Source organism: Myripristis murdjan, chromosome 14 (genome assembly GCF_902150065.1).
Source record: "Myripristis murdjan chromosome 14, fMyrMur1.1, whole genome shotgun sequence".
Classification (NCBI taxonomy): domain Eukaryota; kingdom Metazoa; phylum Chordata; class Actinopteri; order Holocentriformes; family Holocentridae; genus Myripristis; species Myripristis murdjan.
In genome coordinates, this window is record NC_043993.1 from 6,233,635 (window position 1) to 6,259,487 (window position 25,853).

The window sequence follows — 25,853 nt, forward strand, 5'->3', positions numbered from 1 at the left end:
AAATAATATACAAACAACAGGGTGTTAATAATTAAAACAGCTGGCAAGACTTGTTTTGTAATTCAAGCTGTATCGCTGATTGAATGCACACAAATGGACGCCGTTATTTCCTTAGCAACACAGTTTTATTGTGAGGAAAAGTAAAAACATTTTACATCACTAAGTCTCTTCAGAGTGAAAACTGACCCCCAAAATTTATTTAACATTGACTGAAAATTATCTTACATTCAGAGACATATTGCAGATAGTTTCGAGATGAGGCTCAAAGTATGAGCTCCTTGTGATTTTAAATGGTAACGTGACTTTGAAATCACATATTTTGTATGCTATGTATAAAATCACTCATTTCCCTAGTGAAGCATAAAGGAAATTAAGGAAAAAAGGGATTCTGTCTAACAAAATGACACTAAAATATAAACTGAAGGGGTCACCACAGACAAAATATACTAAAATATTCTGCAACAAATGCAGTGAAAAGGTAGAAGACAGGAGATTGTTGATGGACGACGACTCCACCAAGTCTTGCTTCCTCTTCTACAAAACTTTGTATCGGCCTTTGCTCGTTGGCTGGTAGGAATTTTGCTGGGAAGGCAAAAAGAATTAAAAAAACAATGAGCGACATCTTTAACTGATACTGTATTTGCTGTATAGCTACTCCTTATGTTTTCCATTAATATTTCACAGACAGTGCAGAGACCCATACGATTCACATCAGAAGCAATAGAACCTGATCCAAACAGAAATGAAGCAGATGTTTTCTAACATGAGAGCTTTTTCCATTGCTGACACCCATTAAGAGAACTAAACCATATATGGGAAAATACCAAAATCCCCATCTGATGTAGAACTGCTTATGGACAAAAATATTCATGCTATTATTTTCAGTTATTGGAACAAAATGACTTAAACTTCACATTTCTCCCAAACAGGGACATGCAAAACCTAAAAAAAAAAAAAAAAAATCTAAAATCCAGCTGCTGAGTAAGAATTTTTGCTGTATTCCTGTAGATGTGGTTCTTGTGGTCAAAAATTTGTAATAAGCACACTGTGATGCAGAACACTTCTGCGCCTAGTGTCAGTGTGATGTCCAATACTGCGATGACACCAGTGCATCTCTCTTGTGAAGCAGCAGATGATAGCACTTACTAATCTGATGAGCTCCTCCTTTATTAGCCTGGTAATCTCTGCTTTGGCTTTCTGCACAGCCAGTTCATTTGCACCTGGAAAACACATGCAACATTAGGACACTTTTAATCAAACATAGGCTAGCACAGGAAATATAGGAAAACATTAGAAATTAATCTGGTGCCCGTATGTAGTTGAGGTGTTAAATCCCCTGCCAAACTTTTAACTCTTGTGTCTCAAATACAGATAAAATTTCTGCTAAAATGGGAGTTGTATCTCCAAAATTCTGGAAAGTCTTTGAACAAAATAACAATCCTGAAAAATGATTCTCCTGACACATACTTTCAATAGCCAGATAGATCTTGCGTTCTCCCTCCTTGGGCTCTTTCCCAGGAGGGAAGTAGGTTCCTCTGATGGTGATGGCAGCTTCTGAGTATTCACCGATCCTCTGGAGGGCTTCCTTTGACGTCACCTTCCACCTGGCCGTCTGAGGGAGAACAGAGCATTCATAGATATATAAATATTAGGAGTGTAAAACAGAACTGTAAAAAAACAACAACAAAACCTTCAACACACAATACACCCTAAAAAGTCCTAAACAGTGATGGCTGGGCCTTCTGGGCAACTGAGTTACCTGACCGTGAGCGTCCATTACATTTTGAACTGGGAGATGCAAAGTGCAGTGTTACAATCAAATCCACTGTAAGACTTAGCTGATGAATTAATGAATATACTGAAACTACTTGTAATGTTTGTTTTTCATAATCTAAGTTGACTTTTGCCTTTGAAAGAATATTTGTTGATTTCATGTTGTTATCCCAAATCTCTGCATGACAAACGGTATTTTTTTGCAAATAAGAGAAAATACAGAGAACACTGGAAATGGTTTGTTTGTGTTTGTTTTTTTATCCCAAATGTACAAAACAAACCAAAATCATGACCCATCAACTGAAATACAAACCAAACCGTGGGTTTACTGAACTGTGACACCCCTGATAAATATATAATAATATATGTCCATAAATGTTTGCTGTCCAAGGAATGCCCTTTATCAGGAAAAAAGCCTTTAAAATGACACATTCAAGGGGCAGTCAGAGAAAACTATTGATGCAGTGATACTGAACTGAGCTTGCACAAAATGAATTTTTGTGTAAAAGTGAAATATTGCTTAGGGAGTACATTATTCTACACTTTAGTCCCTTGTTTTTTTGCTTTCTTCTTTTTTTTTATTGCTAGGCCCTTATGGTGGCAGAGCACAAGCTAATGAGCTAGCTTGCAGCCAGTCATTCTGACTGGTGTTATGAGCACCACTAAAAATGCTAATAAGCCATCGTGGCATACAGAAACAGCCGTTGGCTCTGTGCTGCTGACCTGAGGAAAGTCATTGATCTCCAGCTCCTCTTCATATCTCTTGACCGTCTCGGCCTGCTCAGCGGCCTGCCGCTCCTCCTCCAGCTTCTCCACTGGAGTGTAGTTCAGCTTGGCATTGATCTTCTCTGCCAGCTGCTCTGCAATGGTCTTGGCCGACACTGAGGGAGCCATGATGGTGCCACCCCTCAGGATGGCGTTGGTGGCCTGCTGCATCACGTCCTGTCCATGGAAAGACATCAAGTTTTATATTAGTGCTGTATGGGAAATGGTAAACTTGGGTGCAGGGAGGCATTTAAGACGGCACAAACTGACCACAGACAAAGAGAACACACTATAGAAAACAGATGACACATGAAATGAACCATGTAAAGACCAGAGAACCACCCAGGAAGGGGTCATAAGGCGGAGAATTTATCTTTTGAGTGGGGTTTCAGTATGTGGGATAAATGAGAGCTTCAATCTGTTTAATTTAGCTTGTGGTTATCTGAATGTGAAATAGACACAGAAGAGTATGTCCACATAAAGGACTAAAATTGCATTAAAAAAAAAAGCTTGTATGTGGTGATTGTACTCCTGCAATCTTAGTGGAGTTGCTCAATCTGGCCTTTGCATAAGATTTGTTTATATAGACATCAATGAGGGAGGTGTTTTGGAGGCCAAGGGCAGTTAGAAAGGACAGCAATTGTGTGCATGTAATTTAAAAACTGAATATCAGCACAAAATAATGGCTGTCAATACTTTCAATACAAAATAGCACTGCTAAAAAGCCTACAACACGTAAATTCTCTACAGAATATACGGTTAATATTTACACAGATAAAGATACTGTCCCTGTACTGGCATTCTGCACTTTGCAACGAGGACAGACATACATCTACCAACTAATCTAGTCCAATTCCACTGTACCCACCTGAGCCTCGGCACCCAGGTTCTTCTGAGCGTTGATCCTGAGCGCCAGCCTCTTGGCCATCTCCAGTTTCTGAATGTTTCCGGCAGAGGGGGCCCCAAGACTCGTCAGCCCCCCAGCAGCAGCTGCAGCAGCAGCCATGGCACCAGCGGGACCGGTGGCTGCACCCGGAGCAGACAGATCCTTCACCCTCTTCTTGGAGTTGAACATGCTCTCGATCTGCTCATCGATCTGGCAGGGAGGAGGGCAGGGTAAGTGATCATGTTTACATTTTGCTTTTCTTTTTTGGTGCTTTGAGGACTGGGAGCTTTAGCTATTTCTATTAGTGGATCAACTTTTCATTGTTGCTGAACGAGTTTAAGAATTTCAGGATGTTCATTAGTTCTTTTGTGATCCATAAAAACATAAAACCACAGTGCAGTTGTGTTACAGTGAAATGTTAAACAGACAATTCAGTAATTTAATGGTGAAGAAACTGGATAATTTTGAACTGTTAAATAATGACACCTTAACTTCCTCCCCTAAATCTTCTACATTGTACCATCCACTTGAGCAGAGATGCTGTCAAATAAAAATTACATTAGATCATAGCAAATGCACTCTGTGGGGGAAAAGAGATATATATAAATATATACAGACACACCCTTTTTTTTTTTTTTTAAAAAAAAAGAAAGTCCACAGTCTTAATACGTGTGTCTTTTTATACATGTGTCTAAACAAAAATTGCATCCAGAGATTATCAAACTGTATGGTTACTCACATCCAGGGCTCCATCCTCATCATCAGAGTCCTGCAGTCCCAGAGCAGCTTTCTGCAGCTTCTTCCTCTCATTGGCCAGAGCATGTTCAGTCTCGTCAAACTTAAAGCCTTTCCCTGAAAAGCCACTGCTGCTCTTGATGGTTTTACCCTCCTAGATGAGTGAGGGGAGGGAGAAGAAGAAGGGAAGAGAGACAGAGAATCCTGTAAGAATAGATTTTCATCTTTTTTTAGAGCTACACTAGGCAAGATACATTTCTCTTAGTCTCAAACTTATTCAAAAGAAAGAGTCAACTGGGTCCTACTTGTAAAGTCTTACTTTTTCATTTGACTCATCATAACATGCATATGCAGTCTCCTAAGAGTCTGAAATCGGGTCTGCATTCCACATCTTACCGCTTTCTGCTGGTCTTTGAAGGAGCCCCAGAGCTGCTCCAGTTCAGGAGGGACAGGAGAGCCAGACAGCTCCAGGGCCTTGATGATGTCACCTGCGTAGCGAACCTGCTCCTCTGTGATGAAGGTGTAGGCATATCCCTGCGAGGAAGACACAAGACAGACAGAACGACAGGCATGCAGAGATTAAAATTCTAAACAAATAAAAAAAGGATTCATTTTTAAATCCAAGTGTGTAATTCCTATTTAATGTTATGAACTCTCTCACTGTGCTCACCCTGTCCAAATCGCAGGTTTTGAGGTGAATTTGAGCTGACTGACCTTATTGCCGGCTCTGCCTGTGCGTCCAGCCCTGTGGACGTAGTCTTCATAGTGGTTGGGACAGCTGTAGTTGACCACTAGGATCAGCTGCTTGACGTCCAGGCCTCTGGCTGCCACTGAGGTGGCCACCATCAGACGACAAGCTCCATTCTTGAAGTCATTGATGATGCTGTCTCTGTCATACTGGTCAATGCCTGCAAGGAGGAGAGGAATACATTTTGTGAAGGACCAAAGATGTAGAAACACTAGCTGGGTCTATGATTGTCAATGCAGAAAGCAATCAACTCAAGAATGGGCACCGCGAGAATGAATTAAAAAAAAAAAAAAAAGTGTCCAAGGCTCTTTGCAGTGAAAGAAAATGTAAAAAGCCTTTCATCTAAACAGGTCAACTTTACTGTCACATTTTATCTCAGATGAGGCTTTTCTGGAGAGTGTTCCAAGGCAGTAATCAAATCCTGCTTTGACTGAAATGCTATCCTCAAGATATTTTATTTATGTTGAAATCAGAGCTGCTTATTTTACCATGCATTTCAATTAGCAACAAGCAAATTCCCAACCCACAAAGAAGAACCGCAGGATGAAATATGTGACAAACAGCATGCAACGCTGCACATATTCATTGTGTTACAAAGAAATACTTTCATGTTATATATCTTACAAAAAATATGTATTTCATATTCCATTTCCAGGGTTTATAATGAAAGACAAAAATCAAAAGGATTTAGGCTTTCGAAAAATCATCCCGTTAAACCGTAGTACAAAATACAGTCCAGTTTTTCAAGGTTTTGCATCACACACTGTAATATAAACTGTGTAAAGACTAAACGACTTGACATGCACTACATATCAACAAAATCCTGTTAGACGTCCTCTAGCGTATTGTATCCTCTATTTATCACCCATTTTTCTTGCCTCTCTATACTGTAAACATAAAACAAAAATGCAAAACGGTATAGGTGCTTATTATTTGAGCTGCTATGTTCATCACAGCTGAGCAGTGTGTCATAATGTTTAGACAGAAAGTTTTTCAGCCGGAGGACCTGGATTAAAGTCTTCCTGTCAACATGCATCTGACCTGCTGAAGTGTCTTTCAGCAAACAACTACAAACTTCAAGAGCTTTGCTTTGTAACTGTCCCTGACCTCTGACCTCCCTACAGGAGAGGTATGTGAAAAAAGAATCCCCTATGAATCAAGTAAGTATTTTAATGTGGTATCTGTGCATCCTTAATTCGAACCCAGTACCTCCGTGCAGGGACATGCAGGGGTACGAGGCTTTCATCAGGTCTTTCAGCAGTCCATCAGCGTGCTCCTGTTTGTCGACAAAGATTATAACTGAGCCTTTCTCCTGGTAGTGCCCCAGGATCTCCAGCAGCTTCAGGAACTTCTTGTCCTCCTCAATCACCAGCTTCAGAAACAAAGAGAAAAAAAGTGAGAAAGGGAGCAACATGGGGAAAATGAATTGAGGTTTGGTTACCCCGTGAAAAATGTCAACACAAGCTGAAATTATAAAGAGTGGTCGTGTCACCATTAATCACCAGCTACAGTGGAAGGAAGAGGGAAGAATCCAAAAAATAAATTACAAAGATCTTCTCTACCAATTTTAAGGTTAGCAAGGATTGGACTCTGTAAATATGGGCCCACACAAAAGGCATGAGGTTTTACAAAACTGTCAAAGTTTTCAGTTCATTTAGTAATACAAACTATACCTATGCTATTCTTTTTTACCTTTAGAAAAAAGACTCAAGGCCGCCAACGGATGAGCTCACATAATTTTCATGTCAATTCATACTATAATACTTGGATTGGAAAAACTAAATACTGTCAAATATCAGTATATTGTCTAAATTCTTAGAATATAGCTTGTACATAAATAGGGTGATGTGGGCAACCTTGTCTACCCTAAGTGTCCACAAAGTCACCCATCTGGTACCACGCTACTAGACAAAACACAGATTTCCAGATAAATGCTTGTCAGCGAGACAGATGACGGATCAACAGATTGTTTACCACATGTTGTTCCACGTCGGAGCAGACCACGCTGCGGCCTCCCACTTGGACCTCAATGGGTTTGGAGAGTATCCTGCGGGCCAGTGCCTCCATGGCTCTGGGGAAGGTAGCCGAGAACATGACTGTCTGACGGTCCGGACGCACGTTGTCCACAATACGCATCACCTAATGAAAAAAAACAGAGGTTAGTTTATTTTGCTTACTCATTTGCATTGTCCATCTTTTTTAAAGAAAATATAGACTAAACTATTAACTAGAAGAAAAAAAAAAAACGAAGGTTTTTCTCAAATTTCATGTCTCATTTTTTTGGGGCCACCAACACCTAAAACTAACTGTTGCAGCTTTCATAATTAATTGCGAAAAATTGTCTGTTTTGATGTATGAATGTAGTTGAAGCCCACCTGTGGCTCAAAGCCCATATCAAACATCCTGTCTGCTTCATCCACCACAACATAAGTGACTCTGCGCAGGTTGGTGACACGACCTACAAACCAAGGGAGAGGAGCACAGGAAACACAGTTCAATTTAAGAAGGGCTGGGCCTACCTACTTCAGAACACATCACATAATCTGACAAACATAGAAAACCCTCTCCAAGACTAGACTATGTGACATTACGTGAGAGCAACAAAATACCATCCTAAGCTCAGCATATTCTTTTATGGACTACTTGTAAGTGTCCAGGTTTTCTTTTTTGTTGTTAAGTATTTTTCTTTTTGTTTGTCTCTGGTCTTGCGTACCATCTCAGGGGCACGAGGAACCTGTAAAAGTCAGAAAACAGCCTCAAGATACAATACAAGAGATGGAGCCACATCAAGCACTATCTGACCAAGCGCCTTTTCACCTACAAGGGAAACATATTAGAGATTACCTCGCATGTGTGGAAAGAACAAAGCCCTTTTTTTGTTATAACTGTGCATAATCAAGAATTTACATTTTGTGGAATAAAACTGTCAGATACAACAACTATTATTTATTTAAAAAATATTCCAACTGTACATATTTATGCAAAACTCAGTGTTGTGCAGGGCTCTACAGTGATATTCATTCCAAGGGGCCACATGAGCTCCAAAATCACAGATAATTACAATGACCTGGAACGTATAAAGGAGTTTGATCTGTGAAAATAACTGGAAAGTGCATATCCTTGCTTTAAATATTTAGTTACAAATGCGCTCCTTTTTCTGGCTCCTAGGTAAGCATTAATTTATTCACAAGAGCAAGCTATTAAAATGTAACCCTGTAGAACCCTGGATGAGCACAGCCTCTGATTTTACGAGACAGTAAGAGATGCTGACCAGTCTACGTCCATGTGGCAAATATCCAACATTTTCAGTGACTCCGGCTTGGAGATTCAGGGGCGACAGAGGCAGCAGCACCAGTTCCACCTACCTGTAGTCGCCCTTATCTTCAGGGGCCACGTCACTGTGCCGTAGATATAACTGATCCCCAAGGCGGTCAAATAATGTCAACAGTTTAGTAAGTGGTACTGGCTTGGTTCATTATGCACTTCATCACATTCATTCCATGCAAGAAAAGTTACAGTAGGCTCACCAGGCAACACAAGTGATTATTTGTACTGACATCCTGACAGACTAATGAAGTGGGAGTGCGAGGTGTTTGAAACTCACCACTGTTAGCCCCTAACATGTCAATCATTCTTCCAGGTGTGCACACGATGATCTCAGCTCCTCTCTTAAGTTCAGCAATCTGCACCACAAAGATGGCATTATTAATGTAAAATTCAGCATTTATACATAACAATTTAATAACCAAAAACATGCCCCCCACACAGAAAGTAATCCACTGTTTTACCAAGCTTTGTATAAGTTGACAGAATCACATGACACCAGCAGCGATCAGAAAACCATATTTTGCCATTTATGATGTTTTTAATGTTACCTGGAATTGAATTCAAGACCCATGTAGGCACAAAATTTAAGAAAACAGCTGTAAAGCTGCAAATGGGTACATCTGATATATATCTGATATCTTGTTATAAGAAAGAGGACATCAAAAATGAACTGATAAGGGGCATGAAAACCATTTGTGTTTAGTAAAGCAGATAACATGTTATTCGACTAACATTGTTTTGTATCAACCTAAGGACATAAAGCACCACCCACCACAAAACACACTGTATGGCAAAAATAAACCTAAATGATAAATAACCATACTTGCAACATTTAAATACTTTTTACAGCCTTAAATTTTGATAATTATTTTATTTATTATTTTAAACCCACAGATATAGGTCCCATATTTCATTACTGAATTTGGCAGAGTTATTCCTGTTTATAAATACAGACCGGACCATCCCGTACCATAAGAGTGACATTATATATTTATTTTTACCCAAAGTATTGCTCTGCAGTGATATCACACGGACTGCAATCCAATGATCAGGCCACTGTGGGCCAAAAAAAAAAAAAAAAGAAATAAGATCAACAGGGCAGGCTAGTGTGTGTGTGTGTGTGTGTACCTGTTCGCTGATGCCCGTGCCTCCGTAAACACACACCACCCTGAGCCCCAGTGGTTTGGAGAACTTCTTACACTCCTTGGTGATCTGCAGAGCCAGCTCTCTGGTGGGAGTCATGATCACAGCTGTGAGAGGAAGAGGAAGAGAGATGATGACATACAAACAGCAGCTTTAAACAGTGTCACTATTCTGGAGATTCACATTATCACACATTTTCCAAAATCATGAACAACATATTTGGCAAGTAGAGTAAATGGTTCAAATTTGACTTCGGAGGCTTTTGGATTAGCTAAAAAAGCTTCCCTGTTTTAGGGTACTGAACAATGGTGTGTTGCGCATAATTTCACTGTATTTCAGCAGAAATGCTTTGGAGGCATTAGAGCCAGCAGGTTATTATTCCTAAATGAAGTTGGCCCATTTTAATCTTCCTTTGACCTACTTTTGGGTGCAGAACCCATTCTTTGAAAAGCAGTGGATTTGAGTACCACACCCAAGCTTTTCCTTTTAGTCTTCATCCCGCTTCAATTATTCTGGTCTTCAATTTGACAAGAGCAAATTTTAAGAAAAATCATTTCAGTAATTGTTTGAGGGAACCAGGGCTGGGCTATATATCGACATTATGTTAATATTGTGATATGAGACTAGATATTGGCTGGAATTTTGAATATTGTACTATCATGATGTGACAATAGATGTTGTGTTTCCCTGGTTTTAAAGGATGTATTACAGTAAGGAGATAATGTTTCCAGAACTAATTTGCCTCTCCCTGCTTGGTCATCAGTTAATGAGTGTTTATCAAAATCTCCTGAGCGTAAATATTTCATGAAAGTATCAACAGTTATCCCTACAATATCATCACAATATAGATATTTGATCAAAAATATCATGACATTTGATTTATCTCTATCATCCAGCCTTAGGAGGAAGTCTGGAGACAGCACTAAGAGGGACTGGCTCTCACCAATGGGTCCCTCTGACTCCTCCAGGGGCCGCTGGTCCATGATGTGTCTGAACATGGGCAGCAGGAAGGCGATGGTCTTCCCACTGCCAGTCTTGGCGATGCCGATGAGATCTCGGCCAGACATGATGGCGGGTATGGCCTGGGCCTGGATGGGGGTGGGCTTCTCATAGCTGTGTCTGGGCAGGGTGAGAGAAAACACTTTGAGATGCACAACAATACACTGTGCAGCTCAGTGGATACGAGTACTGAGTATTACATTTAAGCATTTGCACAATCTGAATACACATTTGGACTTTGGCAGACCTAGGAGAGGGGAAATGAATTTAAATTGTATTTGTGTGTTAGAGGGCAGACTGAGTGGGATATGAATACTGATGAATAAGTTTAAATTTCAATGAATTTATTTTGCATATTTTGTGAGGAGCATGTCTCTCCATGATGTGAAATCAGCACTCCTCTGTTGTCGAGCGTAGAAGTGAATTTCAAAAGGATACTAAATAAACCGATTTACAGGTAAAACTATTATTTACTGAACTGGTTATAGGTAATTTACAAGCAGACTGAGTGCCTTAATCCTTTCATTATATTTAATGATGTCTCTCTTCTTTTCCCATTGCTACGATAACTGTCCAGTGTCCCAAAAACATTCACAATCACCACAGAGATAACCATGATCATTATGACTCACTTCTTCAGAGCGTTGAGGATCTTCATAGATGTACCACACTGTACCCAGGTCTTGATGGGTTTGGGACAGCCCTTGCCTTTGACTGTAATGCCCTCCAGTTCCATCCGGAATGCATTCACCTCTGGATGGAGAACACAGTTTTATTCCTCAAGATATGGACACGTAGTTGTAGTGGATAAGGGGCAGACCTGTTACTGTATCTGAAATCCCAGCTCGACGATCTCCTCTTCAGAAATTCTGAAGAGCAGATCATGCAGCTTGCTTGCTCAGTGAATCATAACAAAAATCAACATCCTCCAGTGTTTTGTTAACATACCTTCTGTGGTCATCTTTGCCAGCTCGGGCACTTCCACATAGAAGTTCTTGCGGTAAGGCTCGTATTGGATCTTCTGGTGGTCGACGGGCTCCAGGACCTTCCTCTGTTTGGTTTGGTAGCCTGTCAGAGCCGTCTGCAGGTCCACCTCCTCCTCCTCTGATGAGTACTGCCAGACACATCATTGACATTTTAGACAATTAGCAGATGCACACACAGAAGCTTAGGGCAAGTCTAACAGCAGTAAAGTAGAGTAAAAACAGAGGGAAAGAAAGGTGCGATCATACCAAATAACATAAATGCAGTACTTTTTTCCCTTAGTGGCACAAACCAAACAGTTCCCGCAAATTTGATCAAATCTGAATCTGACATCTTCTACCAATGTTAACTTTAATTCTGGAATCAAATTAAGCCCAATCTGCATTTAGGAAATCGGGGTCTCTATTTCATCCTGGAAACACTAAGACAATGGGAAATATTCATTTAGATAAAAATTATGTGCACACAAACTACAAAAAAGAAAAGTGAGGGGAGAAAATGAGATTTTTTAAAGTTATGTGGGAATAAAGAGCATTATCCTAATTCATAATGGAAGAAAACCGATCAGCTTTAGAGAAATTCATGTTTACCATTTTAAAATGAGCCCAACTTCACTGACAACATTGAATGGTGGAAAAAAAGCTCACCTCCATAGCATCCTGGTCGTTCTCCATCAGCTCACCCTTTTTCTTGTGAGTGTGTGGTCCTTTTTTGGTTTTAACGACTGTTACCACCTTGGTAACTGTCATGGCTCCTTTCTGTTAAGATGCAGGACAACAAATAATTTGGCAAAAGAAAGGAGTTAAAACGGCCAAAAAGACACCACTTACTGGGACCTACACTGCTGAGACTGAGAACACTGGATAGCAAAAATGATAAGATGTGGGAAGTGCAAGAAGATGATACAGTGATTAGGAATCCTGTTGACCGCAGAAATTTAAAATCAAACCTGAGAGCATCTCTTCTACTCTCTCCTTCTGTGCTCTTCTACTGTCTCATCATATAAAAACATTACGAGGTTAGAATCAGTGTGGAAACAATTCATTGATTAATCGATTTTTAAAAATTATGTGAATTTGATTTTTCATAACCCATTAATATTTTTTGTAATTTGTCAAGTAAATATACTAGATAATATGTATATTTATAATTCATACTTTTATCAAGTAAATATACTTGATAAATACACAATCAATTGCTAGGTACAATTTCACAAATGCTACATTTTTTTTTTGCTTTTATCCATTCCATATAATTAAAAAATAAATACTTTGGGGGGTTTGGGAGGCTCCTAGTAAGATTTTTTTTAAAAATATTACTATTGACTCTGGCAACTGGTAATGGGTAGGTGGAATTATTTTGCATTTAATGAATGAATTGGGGAAACAATTGGCACCAGTGAAAATAACTGTTAGCTGCAGCCCCAGTTGGAACAGTTGAGGTTTCTGGATTTCAGAACTCACTTTCATGCCTGTGCAGTTCTCAGTACAGTGTTAAAGAAATACAGCTCTCCATAGTTATATTTTTGGAATTTCCCCTTGTGGGATTAATAAAGTGTACTTACTTACTTACTTACTAACTACTCAACACTGAAAAGACAAATGCTGCAAAGACTGGTGTGGCCAAACATTCAATTCTCTGCTCTAAATCTAATTCTCTGCTTTTATAAGGCTGTCAAATTTCAGCAGAAGGTAAGTTTCCAGGGGTTTTGTGATGCAGAATTCCCCGACACTCACCTTGTCGTTCCCTTTCATAGCTCCCATGTTGAACTTCTTCACCTCCTCTTTGACCTCCTCCATGTATGCATCCAGGGGATCCATGTCGTCCTCCTCAGCCTGCTGCTCCATGGGCGTCTGCTTCTCCTCCTCTCCTTCCTCTTTCTTCTCCTCCTTCATCTCCTTCTCTTTCCTATCTCCCTTACCCTCGCCATCTTCGTCATCATCTCCCTCCATAGGAGCAGGCGCATCTTCATCATCATCTGAAACAGAAAATTCTTGATAAAGCTCTGATGGATAATCTTTTTGCAACTGAGGAAATTGCTCTCTCTCTCAAAGTAAAACTGGTTATTCTTCACAGAGCTTCCTCACCATCATCATCCTCCAGACTCCACTTCTTGCCCTGTTTCATCTCCTCCAGTTCTCTCTTGATCTCTCCAATGTTCTCAATGGCTTTCTTCCTCTGCTCCTCCCTCCATTTCTCCACCCGCTCCTTCCTCTTCCTCATCTCCTCCTCCAGCTTGTTCTGGTCAAAGTCTTGCTGCACGGGCACAAACAGAATATATTCAACATTTTATTTCTATACATAGAAAACATGCAGTTTCAAGCATAATAAGCACTGACTCCTATATGTGTTTGATCATAATCTATGCTGTTAAACCAAGTGTGCTCTACTGTGCAGCTAGAAATCAGTAAGAACTGGTTATGTGGAACTTACATCCTCAACCTTTTCATCTTCCTTCTCTTCTTTGATCTTTTTCTTGTCAGACGTGGTATCAGGGGTGTCTTTCTCCTTGCTCTTAGACCTGTTGAGAAATTAAAAACAGTGAGACAAACACGGTACTGTGGAATTACTTTTCAGTGATTTGTATGATATTGAAACATTAAGTGCATCAAGTAAGGTATAAAAGTTACCCTCAAAAAACACAAAGCTATAAATATAACTACTTGCGGCAGGCAGTCCAGAAACTAACTTCATGCCTTTAGAGCTTGATTAATATTCTCTGCAACAACTCCACTGTCAATATGTAAACATGTAATCTTTAATGGCGGGACCTCGTCACGTACACAGACTAATTCCAGCTACCTATGCATGCGACATCCACTTTGTGTATTCCTACATAAAGCTGTTTTGATGTGGAAAAACAACCTTGAATTGTTACACCATGTGTCTATTACCATCCTTAACTTAACCAATGTCCCATTAGTCTACATTTCTTGAGTTGATTATTTGTAAGAATTATCACTTTTCATCTGTTTTCCTGCTTTTGCTGGGGCTGGACGATCGGGACCTGCGGCCTCTGCTCCTGCTCTTGGACCTCCTCCTGTCTCGGCTCCTGGATCTCCTCCTCTCCCTGCTCCTGGAGCGCCTGGGGAGCACAGAAACACACACACACACACACACACACACACACAGCAACAACATGAGGAGCGACAACACCAAACCCGCTGGCATCTTGCCGTGGATTGCCATCATGATTAATTTAGCACAGACCTGTCAAAGAGCCACGATACTCGTTGTGGTAACACTGACTGCAAATGTGTAGTGCTAACATCATTTGGTGAGGCAGTCATCCAAACCATGATTAGACAAGGGACACAATCTGATGGAAATCCAATTTGCAGCTAGCTGCCAGATATTACCTCCCCTATTATTTCTGCATAGTATTGTTGCTGAAAATACTTGTTTTGGTGATACATACATAATTACCAGACCCAAATAGAATCTGCACCCGCGGTGCTCCGACGAAAAATAGATTGATTATAGTACTGCATAACTGTCTAAAACCTTAAAAGGAAAAAAAATATCACTCAGATTTTCCTCCTGAATCACCACAGAAAACCAGAAAAAGTCTGCAGATTCCGTGAATGAGTGATAATGACTTATAATAACAGCATTATTGGTTGAGTTTAGGGGTGGGGGAAAAAAACAATCCACTTACATATGACAATTCTTTTTTTTTTTTTTTTTTTTCCAAAGAATTTTTAAATCGATTTTTAGATGACTAAATCAATTTAAAATGAAGATATTGGCTAGATGACCTAAGAAATTCGCTGGTACCAAGCAGGTCATGCTAGACTGTTGGCAAGGCCACTAAATATTGCTCCAAAGTTAGGATACATTTTGATGAAGAAAAATGTGGCATGGCCATTTTCAAAGCGTTCCCTTGACCTCTGACCTCCAGCTGTTGCAGTGAGACCATTTTTGAAACACTGTATAAAATGACCTACTGTGACCTGTGAAATTTTACATCCACACACTGAAGGATAATTCAAAAACAAAAATCCTAATAAGTTGTAATATCGAAACACAATACCTAAGAATCACAATATTGAAGAATCACAGTAGATATAGAACCGGTACCCAAGAATCATTTTAGTATCGAATCGACAGATAAACCCGGCCCTCGCTGACTTGACCCGGCTGTCTGCGCGGTCCAGCTCCTGTGAGAGGCACGACCTGGCCTCTTCCAGTGCATCTGATCAGCTCGCTTACACAAACACATACAAACACACACACAACCGCACGCACGCACGCACGTACCTGGGTCTCTTCCTGTCTCTGGACCGTGACCTGCGCCGGTCTCGGCTGCGGGACCGCTCACGCCTGGTTCGGTCTCTGTCCCGGTTTCCGGCCCGGTCGTCCTTTTTGGATCGTTTGTCCGGAGAGCGGCTCTTGGACCGACTGCCAGACCGGCCTCTGGACGCCGAGCGCTTCCTGTAATGTCTGAGGAGTGAAGAGCACGACACGGTAAACAAACAAACTGCGCTGTGAAGGAGTTCTTCAGTCTGTCTGCCGTCCACCGTCCAGAGCCAGCTCAAATGAAAAGTCTGTTGACGCTACACATTAGCACGGGACCTGTTAGCTAGTGTTAGCCACAGTAATGCACCTCATAAGTAGCTCTGGGAAGTGGTAAAAATCATACAAACACCCGCCACATGAAACGAATGCATCCTTACATACCTTGACTCCCGTCCCATTGTTATTCTGAGAGCGCAAATGTGTTAAAAAGTCAACAGTTTACGACGAAACTTGTACGTGCTGTTTCCATGGGTCTTTGAAGCGGCTGCGTCACAAACCCGCGACAGGTCAACTCTCAAATGCTGAGGCGAGGCGGCACGGTGCGCCCCCTACCGGCAGGAGGTCGTAGGCACGACTGGAATCTGTTAAGGCGATCTGATGATTTTGTCGTCTCTCGGACCCAAATAGAGACACATTCAACCTCATTAATAAAGACTTTCTATCAGGGACCGTCCAGAAGATTTCCTGGTTGATTTAGAGTTGAAAACTGTTCATATTTTATGGAGGTAGTAGAGCTGAGAAAACAGAAAATCCTATTTAAATCCAATTTTATGGGTGAGAGTGATTTGATATGATTTGAATACTTATTTTAATACATTCTGCAAATATGAACTATTTCACATTTAGCTTGTTACCCCCTTTGAGGACCTTTGGGGGTCCCCTTTACCCCAATTTGACAGCTGTATTAAATGAAAAAGGAAATGAAAAGTGAATTATGACAAGCAGACTACAGAGCAGCTTCTTCCCTCAGGCTGTGAGACTACTAAATGCAACATCTGCACTCCTCCATGTTTAATAAATCAATCAAGAGGGAATCACATTTTAATTTCATTATACAACCTGTTGTTTAATGACCAATAAACTTCCTTGTATCCTTGAATCCATATCAACAAACTACTATAAGACAATAGTTCTGAGGCATTAGGCTCTGATTAAGGACAAAGTGGGAGTAAAAACAGAGATCAGAGAACATCAAGTCAGTGAGGAAAACACAATATGTTACACAAGTATTTATTTGGTTTGAATTGTCCTGGGTTATTCATTCTGGTAAATGTTTCTTTTAAGCAGAGACTGTTACATTATGTGGATACCAATTCAATATTGAGTTTTAAATCGCAATATATAATCAAAAAACAATTACAGTTCAATAACTGAGCACAATTATTCTGTAAACATTATTAAAAACAATCAAGTAAGTCCAACAAGTAGTAAATCACACCAATTCATTTACATAAACAAAACATTCACAGAGAAACTTAATAAATTAATTTGGATGACAAAATGACAAGTATGGAAAGAGGACATAAACATACCACAGGAGTTGAGAGAGTATATGTTAGAGTGAGGCTGAGACGAAGCAGAGCGAGACACGACGTTTCATCAGAACTACCCAAGACACAAGCACGCAAAATCCCACTGCCTCACAGCGAACAGCAGGGACAACACACACCTTCCAGTAGACCCAAAATGTTCCCTCCCCCATCTCTCACACACTCTGTATGGTACATTAAAGTATGACGTTTACTGCGATTTGTAAGTTTGTAATGGTGCAAAATAATACACTACACATTCACGGAGTCCTGAAGGACATAAATGCTTCTTCTGAGACAAAAAAAAATGAAGGAGGAAAAAGTTTTCAGAATGTAGGTGGACCCTTGCGAACACTGTGTCAGACAGCGCAACAACAAAACAGGGAACTTTTAAGCATCGCCTGTGAGATGTTTTTCAGTACAAATGCAGTTGATCACCATCCACATGTTCAAAGGGACAGCTCAGGTCTGTTAGGAAGCCAATCACAGACACTGGAAATTGACCAATGCCAGCGGCTCAGTGTTTTAGGTTTGGAGATAATGGATGAAGTCTTCAGCATTTGTTAGCCATGACAGCGCTTGGTGACAAGGCTGTAAAAACATCTTGAAATGTTCTTCAATACTTTAAATATGCTTTTAAACTCAATCTCCATCTGTGTTGCAGAGATTCAAGGCCTAACAGAGATGGAAATGGAGAAATCATAGCTCATCATCTCAATCGTTAATGTATACTGAGTAGCCGGGAGTTTGTAGACCAAAGGGTTTGGACCCAAGCAGATCATAGGCCTGTTTCTCCCATAGTTAGAGTGTTTTATCAATGTTGACTGCCATGGTGACATCATATTTACTGCATTTGCTTCCCAAGTTTAAAAGGCGCACATGTAAGTTTGCACTGAGGTGAGGATCCTTTAGACCAGTGGTTCTCAAACTATTTTCAATCATGTACCCCCTTTGATTTTTTTTTTTTTCAGCCCCTGACCAGTGGGGGGGGAAAAAAAAAAAGGTAGGAAAAAACCCTACATAGAGAAGTCCAATCCATTGTTCTTGCTTGACGACCACGGCAGCAGATGTAAACCACAAACACACACATTTGACACCTTCGGGAAACCCAGAGGGAGAGCTGAATATAAAATGTGGTTTATCAAACTTACATTTTTTATTGAACTTGTTGTCATATAGGCTAATTATTTAAGGAATTATGCATGCCTGATAGTTTTTAAATTAACATAAAAAAAAAACCCTATGGGTACAAACACACCCATTTGAGAACCACTGCTTTAGACTGAATGTGCCAAAAAAACAAAAAAAACAAAAAAAAACATGGAATAATAACTGATAAGAACCCTTCAGACTAAAGTGACAAAAAAAAAAAAAAAAAAAGGAATAAGCACAAAATCTGATGAGTGACTCTACATGGCTCTCATCACAGCCTTGACTCACTGATAACTTAGAGCTTAAAGCTTATTCCACCTTTTTGTCAGCTGAGTCGAAATGATTCTAACTTGGATCCACCCTCAACGTTTCTCAGTGCACCTTCTGATCGAGAGGCCCGCCCTAAACTCCCTTCCCAACAGAGGGTTTCCAGGTGGCATAAGACAGCCATTGCTGGCCACATTGGAGGTCCCCAGTTATTTTCCATGTGGTATTTGACAGGGAATTGCCACAAATAAGCCTGACTGATTTTGCGTTTACATCATGTCAAATTGGAAACTTGCAAATCATGGTGTCTGGTCAGATCGTTGGATAGTTGTTGCCGTCTTGCTGTATAAGTCTGGTTTGCCCGCTAGCCGACGTATTTAGTGGGGGATAGTTAGCAGTGGCTGTTACTCACATGTTCGCATCGGCATTAGTTGTTTTTCTAAATTAGCTTTTTGGCTAGTTAGCTGGGTAAAAAAGACAAATCACAGCCGTTTAGTTCTCGTCAACTGAGCTACAACTCTACAACTCTACAACTGGAGGAGACACTCAGGCTACAGACAAGACAGCTTACCGTGTCACTGGAGCCTTAAATGGGAAGCAAACCTGCCTCATCAACTTTCCACTCTGACTAAAAATGATAGAGAATGGATCTCCACCCACATCACAAAAATCTTGTTCCAGTATTTCTCTTTTTTCTAACCTGCAAAGCTTGTTTATTATACTACTATGGCTGAGGTGCCAATCCAGTCGCCAGAATAACATGTTGTCATTTTATGTTTTTCAAACCAACAAATACATTGAAATGTCAACATTTCTGGACCAAAAATACGTTGCATATCAACATTTAGTCTTAAAGCCAATGTGGTGGAGCCTGCATCAAGGTCACGTGTTTGTTGAATACTTTGTTACAGACACAACTTGGTTATGGTTAGGAAAAGGTTTGTCATCATGGGTAAAGTTAGGAAAAGGTCATGATCAACATTACAAAGCATTAGCTAAAAACAAACACGCCTTTTGCTTGACACGGGACTCAAACCCTGGTCTGCAGAGGCAAAGTGGTGTTGTTTGTGCCATCCAGCAGCCGACCTTCATCCTAATGCGGCTTTATCTTAGTCAAGAAATTTGAAAATGCAACATTTCAGCGTGTCCTTGGTTGGCAGAAATGTAAAATGGCAACATTTTTTCCAAGCAGCTGGGCTGAATATGCAGATGTGGCAAGAACTCAGCACAGGTAATCAGGTGTTGATATCTAAATTTAATATCAGGGAGACAGACATCACCTGCTTCTGTCAATCATAAGCATATTCCATTTTAATCCCTCAGCTGAATTTAGAGATCGACTGTTTCTGTCAGTCATAGCGGATAAATAACCTCAATGACCTCACATACAATTCAGTCAGTTGAGGCGTTCGATTACCTCCTAAATGAATGAACTGGAAACATGTTGCCCTAACAGGTCTCTTCTATCCAAAATCAACAAATATCATCGAGGAGGAAGGCTTGTCAGTGTTATGTGAAATGCAGTTTAGGTTGAGATAAACTGTGCATGTTCAAAAAAAAAAAAAAAAAAAAAAAAAAAAAGGCATTAAGAGTGTTGTAGACTGGATAGGAAATCCACTTATTTGTCTGGCTGATGGATTACAAATTTTATAAGATGTTTTTATGATTTTACCAGCAGATTTGGTTTATAATAGCACAGACCCATACCCCATGCCCAGCAGAGTAAACAAGTTTTACCAGCCACAGCGTAAATTTACTTGCATTTATATGGTGGCAGCAGTTACTTTTGCCACCCTGGTTGGTATTATGTCATGACACCCAGCCCCAGCTTCTGGACTCTCTCTGGAGGTCAGGAAGACGTGGAGGGGCTCCAGTGTTTCTCATGCGTAGGCTTTCATCTGTGGCTGCCTACCGCAATGTCAGACAGGCCGAGCGCAAACTAATTTCCCAAACGGAATAAAATGCAATTAAAAAGTGCTAACTGCATTGTAGGACTGGACGATATAGACAAAATTACATATCACAATATGTTTGATATCGATACTTTGATATCGATATAGTAGAGATGACTATTGTTGTTTTTATAAGATATTTAAACACGAGAAATTAGTAATGAGGATGTGATGACCAAGCAGGTAGAGATGAATAATATAACAGCTACAACAGTCTGGCAAGTTTGGAAAATGTCATCTCTTTACTGTGATGCAGCCTTTAAAACCAGGACAAGACAACACTTTTGTCAGATCAAGATATTATGACATCCAAAATCTCAGACGATATTTAGTCTTATGTCACCGAATCGATATAATATCAATATATCGCCCAGCCCTACTGCATTGTTGAAAGGCTGTTTTGAAGTGTTCTGGCCTTGAAAACTGAGTTTAACTCAGCATAATAAATACTGTGCCATTGTCTTTTGTGCGCATCCACTTTGTTTCTCTGACTCGACTGCAGCACGGAGCTGCCACCATCATAAATAACAAGGAAACACTGGACTTTCTGATCACATTTACTGGAAGCTGAAGCGCTAAAGTAACGAGCATGAATCCAGCCGACGCGTGGCAAGGCAGTGAGGTTTGTTCGCTCCGAGTCGACCACAAACTCGCATCAGCCGGCGGAAATGAGCATGCTTTGTTGTAATGGGAAGATGGGGGGAGGGAGAGGGTGTTTGGGCGCGGGGCTATTGTGTTCCTCGCCCCGCCAATCAAGGAGTCTCTGACCCGAAGAGCTGCAGGATCTCGTGTGAGAGGATGAAGGTGAAGAAGTAGACGCAGAGGTCGGCGAAGACGTCGCCCATCCTCCTGTAGGTGTCCATGGAGCGGTTGATGACCTCAGCAGGGATGCCAGACAGCAGCAGGGCAGCAGTCAGCACAGTGGTCTTGGTTTTCTTCTCTTCCTGCAGAAACAAGTCATTTTTTGTATGACATTTTTTTTAAAAGCTGCAGTATATAACTTCTCTAACAATAGAACGGTAAGTTAGTGCTGCAAAAATGACTAATTTCATTCTCAATCTCTTTTTAAAATATTTTATTAATCATTTCATCTATGAAAAGTAAAATAATAATGACAAACAGTCAAGTTAGCAGAGCCGAAAGTGATGTCTTCAAATTGCTCCGTTAGTCCTAAAAGCACCCCAAAGCATTCATTTTATAATGATATGAACTAGGGGTGGGAACCACTGGGTAACTGGCTATGTGATACTGCCACGATATTTTACCCATGATAACAATGGCATCATGACACAGACCTGTGATATGCAATATATTGTAAGATAATTGGCTATGTCACATCATGATATGTGTAAATGAAGAAGACGAAAAAATGCCCTAGAAAAGCCAAAATAATTTTGGCCAGTGGGTTGTGGCTATCAAGGTGAGGCTAGAGGCTACACTGCAGAAATCAGTGACAACAATGGTGGAAAGCAGCAAGAAACAACAGAACAACACAGCTAAACATGCAGAAGATAAATCTGGCTCAAACTCATATTGCAGCCTTAAATTCTCCACATTCACACCGACAGAGTAGCTCATAGGCCGTCAACATTTATCACCAGCTACCCTGCAAATTAGTCTGCGGTAAGAAGGAGCTTTTTTTTTTTTTTTTTTTTAAACCAAGAATATGGTCAATAGAATCCGAGTAAAAACACATTTGTATGCATATGTTTCTGTGATTATATTTGCAACATTTCCACACTATTTGCATGTATTATCTGTATAACCTTTATAAGAGAGGAAAAAGGTCAAACACAACTATCTGGTGCCAACTCACCTTTGGAAAGTATTTATATAATCCCATGTAGGCCAGTTCGAGAGTAAGAAATGGGGCAAATATTGACTAGAATGAAAGAATATGAGAGAATGCATTACTAAAACAATATCACATTGACACTAGTTTGTTATCAGCTGAGAACAGTAGTCAGTAAGGATACAGCAATACTGACACTAGCATTGGATACAGTGCCGGTATCAAGAGTTTCTGCCAATTTTTCACTCGGTGGAATTGTATAACTGTAATGGATTATATGACTTATGTCTAATGACTTAAAACTTGTGGTCTACGTCGATACTGTTAAGAAATTCATCAGAAATAAATGTAAGTTTTTCTTTAAAAATTAGTATTTTGCAATCAGTATCAGCATTGGTGCATCCTCAGGAATGGCTACACCAAGCTTTTGGGAGGCCGGCCCAGTGGCCTACTTGCTTCTCAAGTGATGAGAACATAGAAATCAAATAATTATCCACATGTTCCAAGTAGATCATTCACTTTGTGCTCCATGCCAACACTTTAAAATACACAATGTCAAACAACACTAGCATTATTTCAAAGAGAGAAAATTAGAGCTTGTAGCATCTCTAAAACTGCATGGTACCTGTATAAGAGAGTGGTCAGATTTACATAAAATATGACACAAAAATAGCATACAGTTCTGAAATACCAGGGACTAGTTTTCCTGTTGGAAGATTTCTCTTCCTTTGCAACTCGGAGTGTGATTTTCCCTGTCGCTATGGGAAGTGAAAGTTATACACAAAATCACTGTGCAGCGAATGAATATGTGGTTGCTCACCTGAAGTAGGTCCAAAAACAAACCTGACTACATTGGCAACATTGAATTAATTATATTTTATTTTTAAAATTAAAATTTTAAAATTTAGGAATCTACAGGCATAACTAGTCTTTTTTCTTTGGATTATGCTACTAGGGGGATGCTAAAGTGCATGGAGCACCAGAGTGAATGAGCTCATGGCTGTACATGGATGATTTTGGTGTTGAATCTCATCAGTTAACAGGAAGCTGACAAAAAGGCTCTTCTCCCAAACACATGATGTACTCCTTTGACATTTAACAACCAACAATGTGTCTATAGCAGCCGGACTCACCAGGTACTTGCAGACAAAAACCCTGACAAACACGGCAAGGAGGACGCTGCCAATGAGCCTGAAGATTCTGAATGAATCAAATTCCTCTGAGTCAGAGCCCCCGTCCTGAGCCGGCTTCTCACTGGCCAGCTGGCCTCGGAGTTTCATGGCGTCATCGAAACGAGACAAGTACTTCTGTATCCCTCGGCGCGGGGAGCCGCTGGGGTCGTCCGAGGCCCGCTCACCTCTGGGTCTCTGCCGGACCCCTGCAGCCTCATCCTCCACAGTGCCCCCAAGTGGCTCGCTGCAGTCGGGCAGCGGGGAACCCCTCCTCTCCGGGGTGGCACTGTGTGAGTGGCTGCTCAGACCTGAAGACTCTGGCAGGAAGGGGGACAGTCTCGGGGAGGCAGAGGACGACGACGGCCACGTGTCTGTCCTGTCAAGGTCGAGGTGGAAGCGGGGCTCTGTGGGACGCCGGGACGCTGCTGCTGCAGGGACAGGACAAACAAAACAAAAACAAAGGGTGCAAACAAAAGCAATTCATAAAGAATTCATCACAGCAATTAAAGACTGAAAGAAGAAAACTTAGAGATTCATGTGGCACCTCCACACTTTAAATCAAAAGTCTGGTAGAACTTTGGCTTTAATAATTTAGAAGGTAAAGATGAATCAGACACGGGCACTTCTGTATGCAATCCATGGAAATGTTGTGGTATTATTGTGGTAATGCAACTAATATGCAAGAGTACATTGCCCTAAGAGGTTATGATTACTCAGGAAAAAACACGTTTTTTTGTTTTGCTGGTCCATTTCTATCTTTAGACCAACAATAAAGCTCAAAGTAAACTTGGCTGACAAGCTCAAGATGATTGTCTTTGGAAGGATGAGTCAGCTGTTTTTCAAAGCCTAGTGTTTGTAAAAAAGTAAACCAAAACTGCACAATATCCTAAAATCATTTAACAAAACGTACAGAATCGCAATAAAAACAGAATCACAACTTCACAATTCATACTGAATCAACACTCAAGTATCATGCATCACAACATATCAGGGGATCTCTGTTGATTCCTGGGGGTGGGAAAAAAAGATCTAGATTTTTTTTGTTACAAATTTTAATCGATTTCTCAAAATAACTGAATTGATAGATAGGAAAGATACTGGTGTCATGTGAAACTAGACGGCCTAAGGAATCCGTTATTACCAAGCATGTCATGCAAGGTTGTCAACAAGGAAACTAAATATTGCTCCAAAATAAGGCTATTGAGGCAGCAAAATCTAGCATGGCTATTTTCAAAGTGTTCCCTTGACCTCTGACCTCCAGCCGTCTGAATGAAAATGGGTTCTCTGGGCAGCCACGGCTCTCCCCATTGCAGACATGCCCACCCTCTCCCCCGAAACAGTCTTGGAGCTGCATCAGTTGGCTTTGACTGGAAAGCTGAGACTCTTATGGATTCAATGAGCCACATTTGATTCATGTGTGATGATGTTAACCCTCATAGCAGCCATTTCATTGTAGTGAAACCATTTTTTCAGACTTGACATCACTGTATTAAATGACCTATAGTGACCTGTAGGATGATCACAGGCTCATAAAACTTTACGAACACACACTAGAGAGTAATACAAAAACAAAACAAAAAATGCAATGAATCTTAATATTGAATTACAGTACCTGTAGAATCGCAATACATATCAAATCGGCACCCATGTATTATGACAGTATCGAACTGAGTGATAAACATATCGTCCCAACCTTAATTATTAGCAGCTGCAATGGTCCAAGTTGCCAGTGGGGGTAATCTCCTCTTAACTCATAGATTGTGGTGGAAAATGAGATGAAAAGGACCTGTACTGCAGTATGGGTCCTTTTACTACAGTATACACCACAGGGGTGCAGGCTGACTAAGCAACATCTGTATTTCTGCTGGAATGATCTTGTACACCATGCTAGCAGTGCTCACGACACCAGGCTCTGACAGACACTGCGAGCTCATTATTAACCCATTAACCTCAGAAGGAAAATACAAACAGTCTGACAGTGTCGCTCCCAGCGGTGATCCTTATACATACAGTTGGCATCGGAGTCGTTTTTGGCAAAGCCCACGATCCTCTTCATCCTGTCCTCTGAATTCATGAGCAGCTTTCTCCTCCGGATCTCGGCTCTCCTCTGCGCCGCCGACACACCGCTCTTCTCCTCCGGGCTCGTCTGGCCGTTGGCCTCGGCGGACTCCATGTTGAAATAAACACCGATCACCTCTGCTCACAGTGGATGTAAAACGACGACAGTAACCACAACTACGATGGTAGCTAGCTTAATCGCACAAACAACACGAAAGCTCAGAGCATTGTGTCACGGTAAACACAGCAGGATGGACCTAGCGTTGTCTGAA

At 40.7% G+C, this 25,853-nt stretch overlaps 2 protein-coding genes across 4 annotated transcripts; both read right to left on the minus strand.

Annotated features, from left to right (window-relative positions):
* Positions 1-109: 109 nt before the first annotated feature.
* Positions 110-16,181, minus strand: ddx46 (DEAD (Asp-Glu-Ala-Asp) box polypeptide 46). Of its 2 annotated transcripts, none has more exons than XM_030068858.1 (23): positions 16,041-16,181; positions 15,621-15,803; positions 14,323-14,445; positions 13,794-13,881; positions 13,448-13,616; positions 13,097-13,302; positions 12,008-12,118; positions 11,325-11,490; positions 11,009-11,129; positions 10,321-10,496; positions 9,363-9,484; positions 8,512-8,590; positions 7,283-7,365; positions 6,882-7,046; positions 6,117-6,279; positions 4,874-5,067; positions 4,556-4,693; positions 4,164-4,313; positions 3,407-3,634; positions 2,497-2,715; positions 1,468-1,612; positions 1,147-1,220; positions 110-582 (listed from the first exon to the last, which is right to left on the minus strand). In XM_030068858.1, the coding sequence occupies exons 1-23, from the start codon at positions 16,055-16,057 to the stop codon at positions 535-537; spliced, it is 3,168 nt and encodes a 1,055-aa protein (XP_029924718.1). In that variant the 5' UTR covers positions 16,058-16,181; the 3' UTR covers positions 110-534. The 2 variants fall into 2 exon arrangements, with proteins under 2 accessions (XP_029924718.1, XP_029924717.1); XM_030068857.1 differs by having other exon boundaries at positions 13,097-13,338.
* Positions 16,182-16,873: 692 nt separating this feature from the next.
* camlg (calcium modulating ligand) lies at positions 16,874-25,853 on the minus strand. Of its 2 annotated transcripts, none has more exons than XM_030069288.1 (4): positions 25,534-25,853; positions 23,485-23,948; positions 22,376-22,441; positions 16,874-21,503 (listed from the first exon to the last, which is right to left on the minus strand). In XM_030069288.1, exons 1-4 carry the CDS (start codon positions 25,694-25,696, stop codon positions 21,312-21,314), a joined length of 885 nt encoding a protein of 294 aa, XP_029925148.1. In that variant the 5' UTR covers positions 25,697-25,853; the 3' UTR covers positions 16,874-21,311. The 2 variants fall into 2 exon arrangements, with proteins under 2 accessions (XP_029925148.1, XP_029925147.1); XM_030069287.1 differs by having other exon boundaries at positions 23,485-23,951.

Bases quoted from the DNA above. Each gene is read 5' to 3' on its own strand.
- ddx46 (XM_030068857.1), bottom strand. The intron at 13,617-13,793 runs GTAAGTTCCACA...GTGCCCGTGCAG, and splicing joins AAGATGAAAAGGTTGAGGAT to CAAGACTTTGACCAGAACAA. The intron at 11,130-11,324 runs GTATGTTAACAA...TTCTCCATCCAG, and splicing joins GGCAAAGATGACCACAGAAG to AGGTGAATGCATTCCGGATG.
- camlg (XM_030069287.1), bottom strand. From the start codon at position 25,696: ATGGAGTCCGCCGAGGCCAACGGCCAGACGAGCCCGGAGGAGAAGAGC. The intron at 22,442-23,484 runs GTGAGTCCGGCT...CTTTCATTCTAG, and splicing joins TTTTTGTCTGCAAGTACCTG to TCAATATTTGCCCCATTTCT. The intron at 21,504-22,375 runs GTGAGTTGGCAC...TTGTTTCTGCAG, and splicing joins TATATAAATACTTTCCAAAG to GAAGAGAAGAAAACCAAGAC.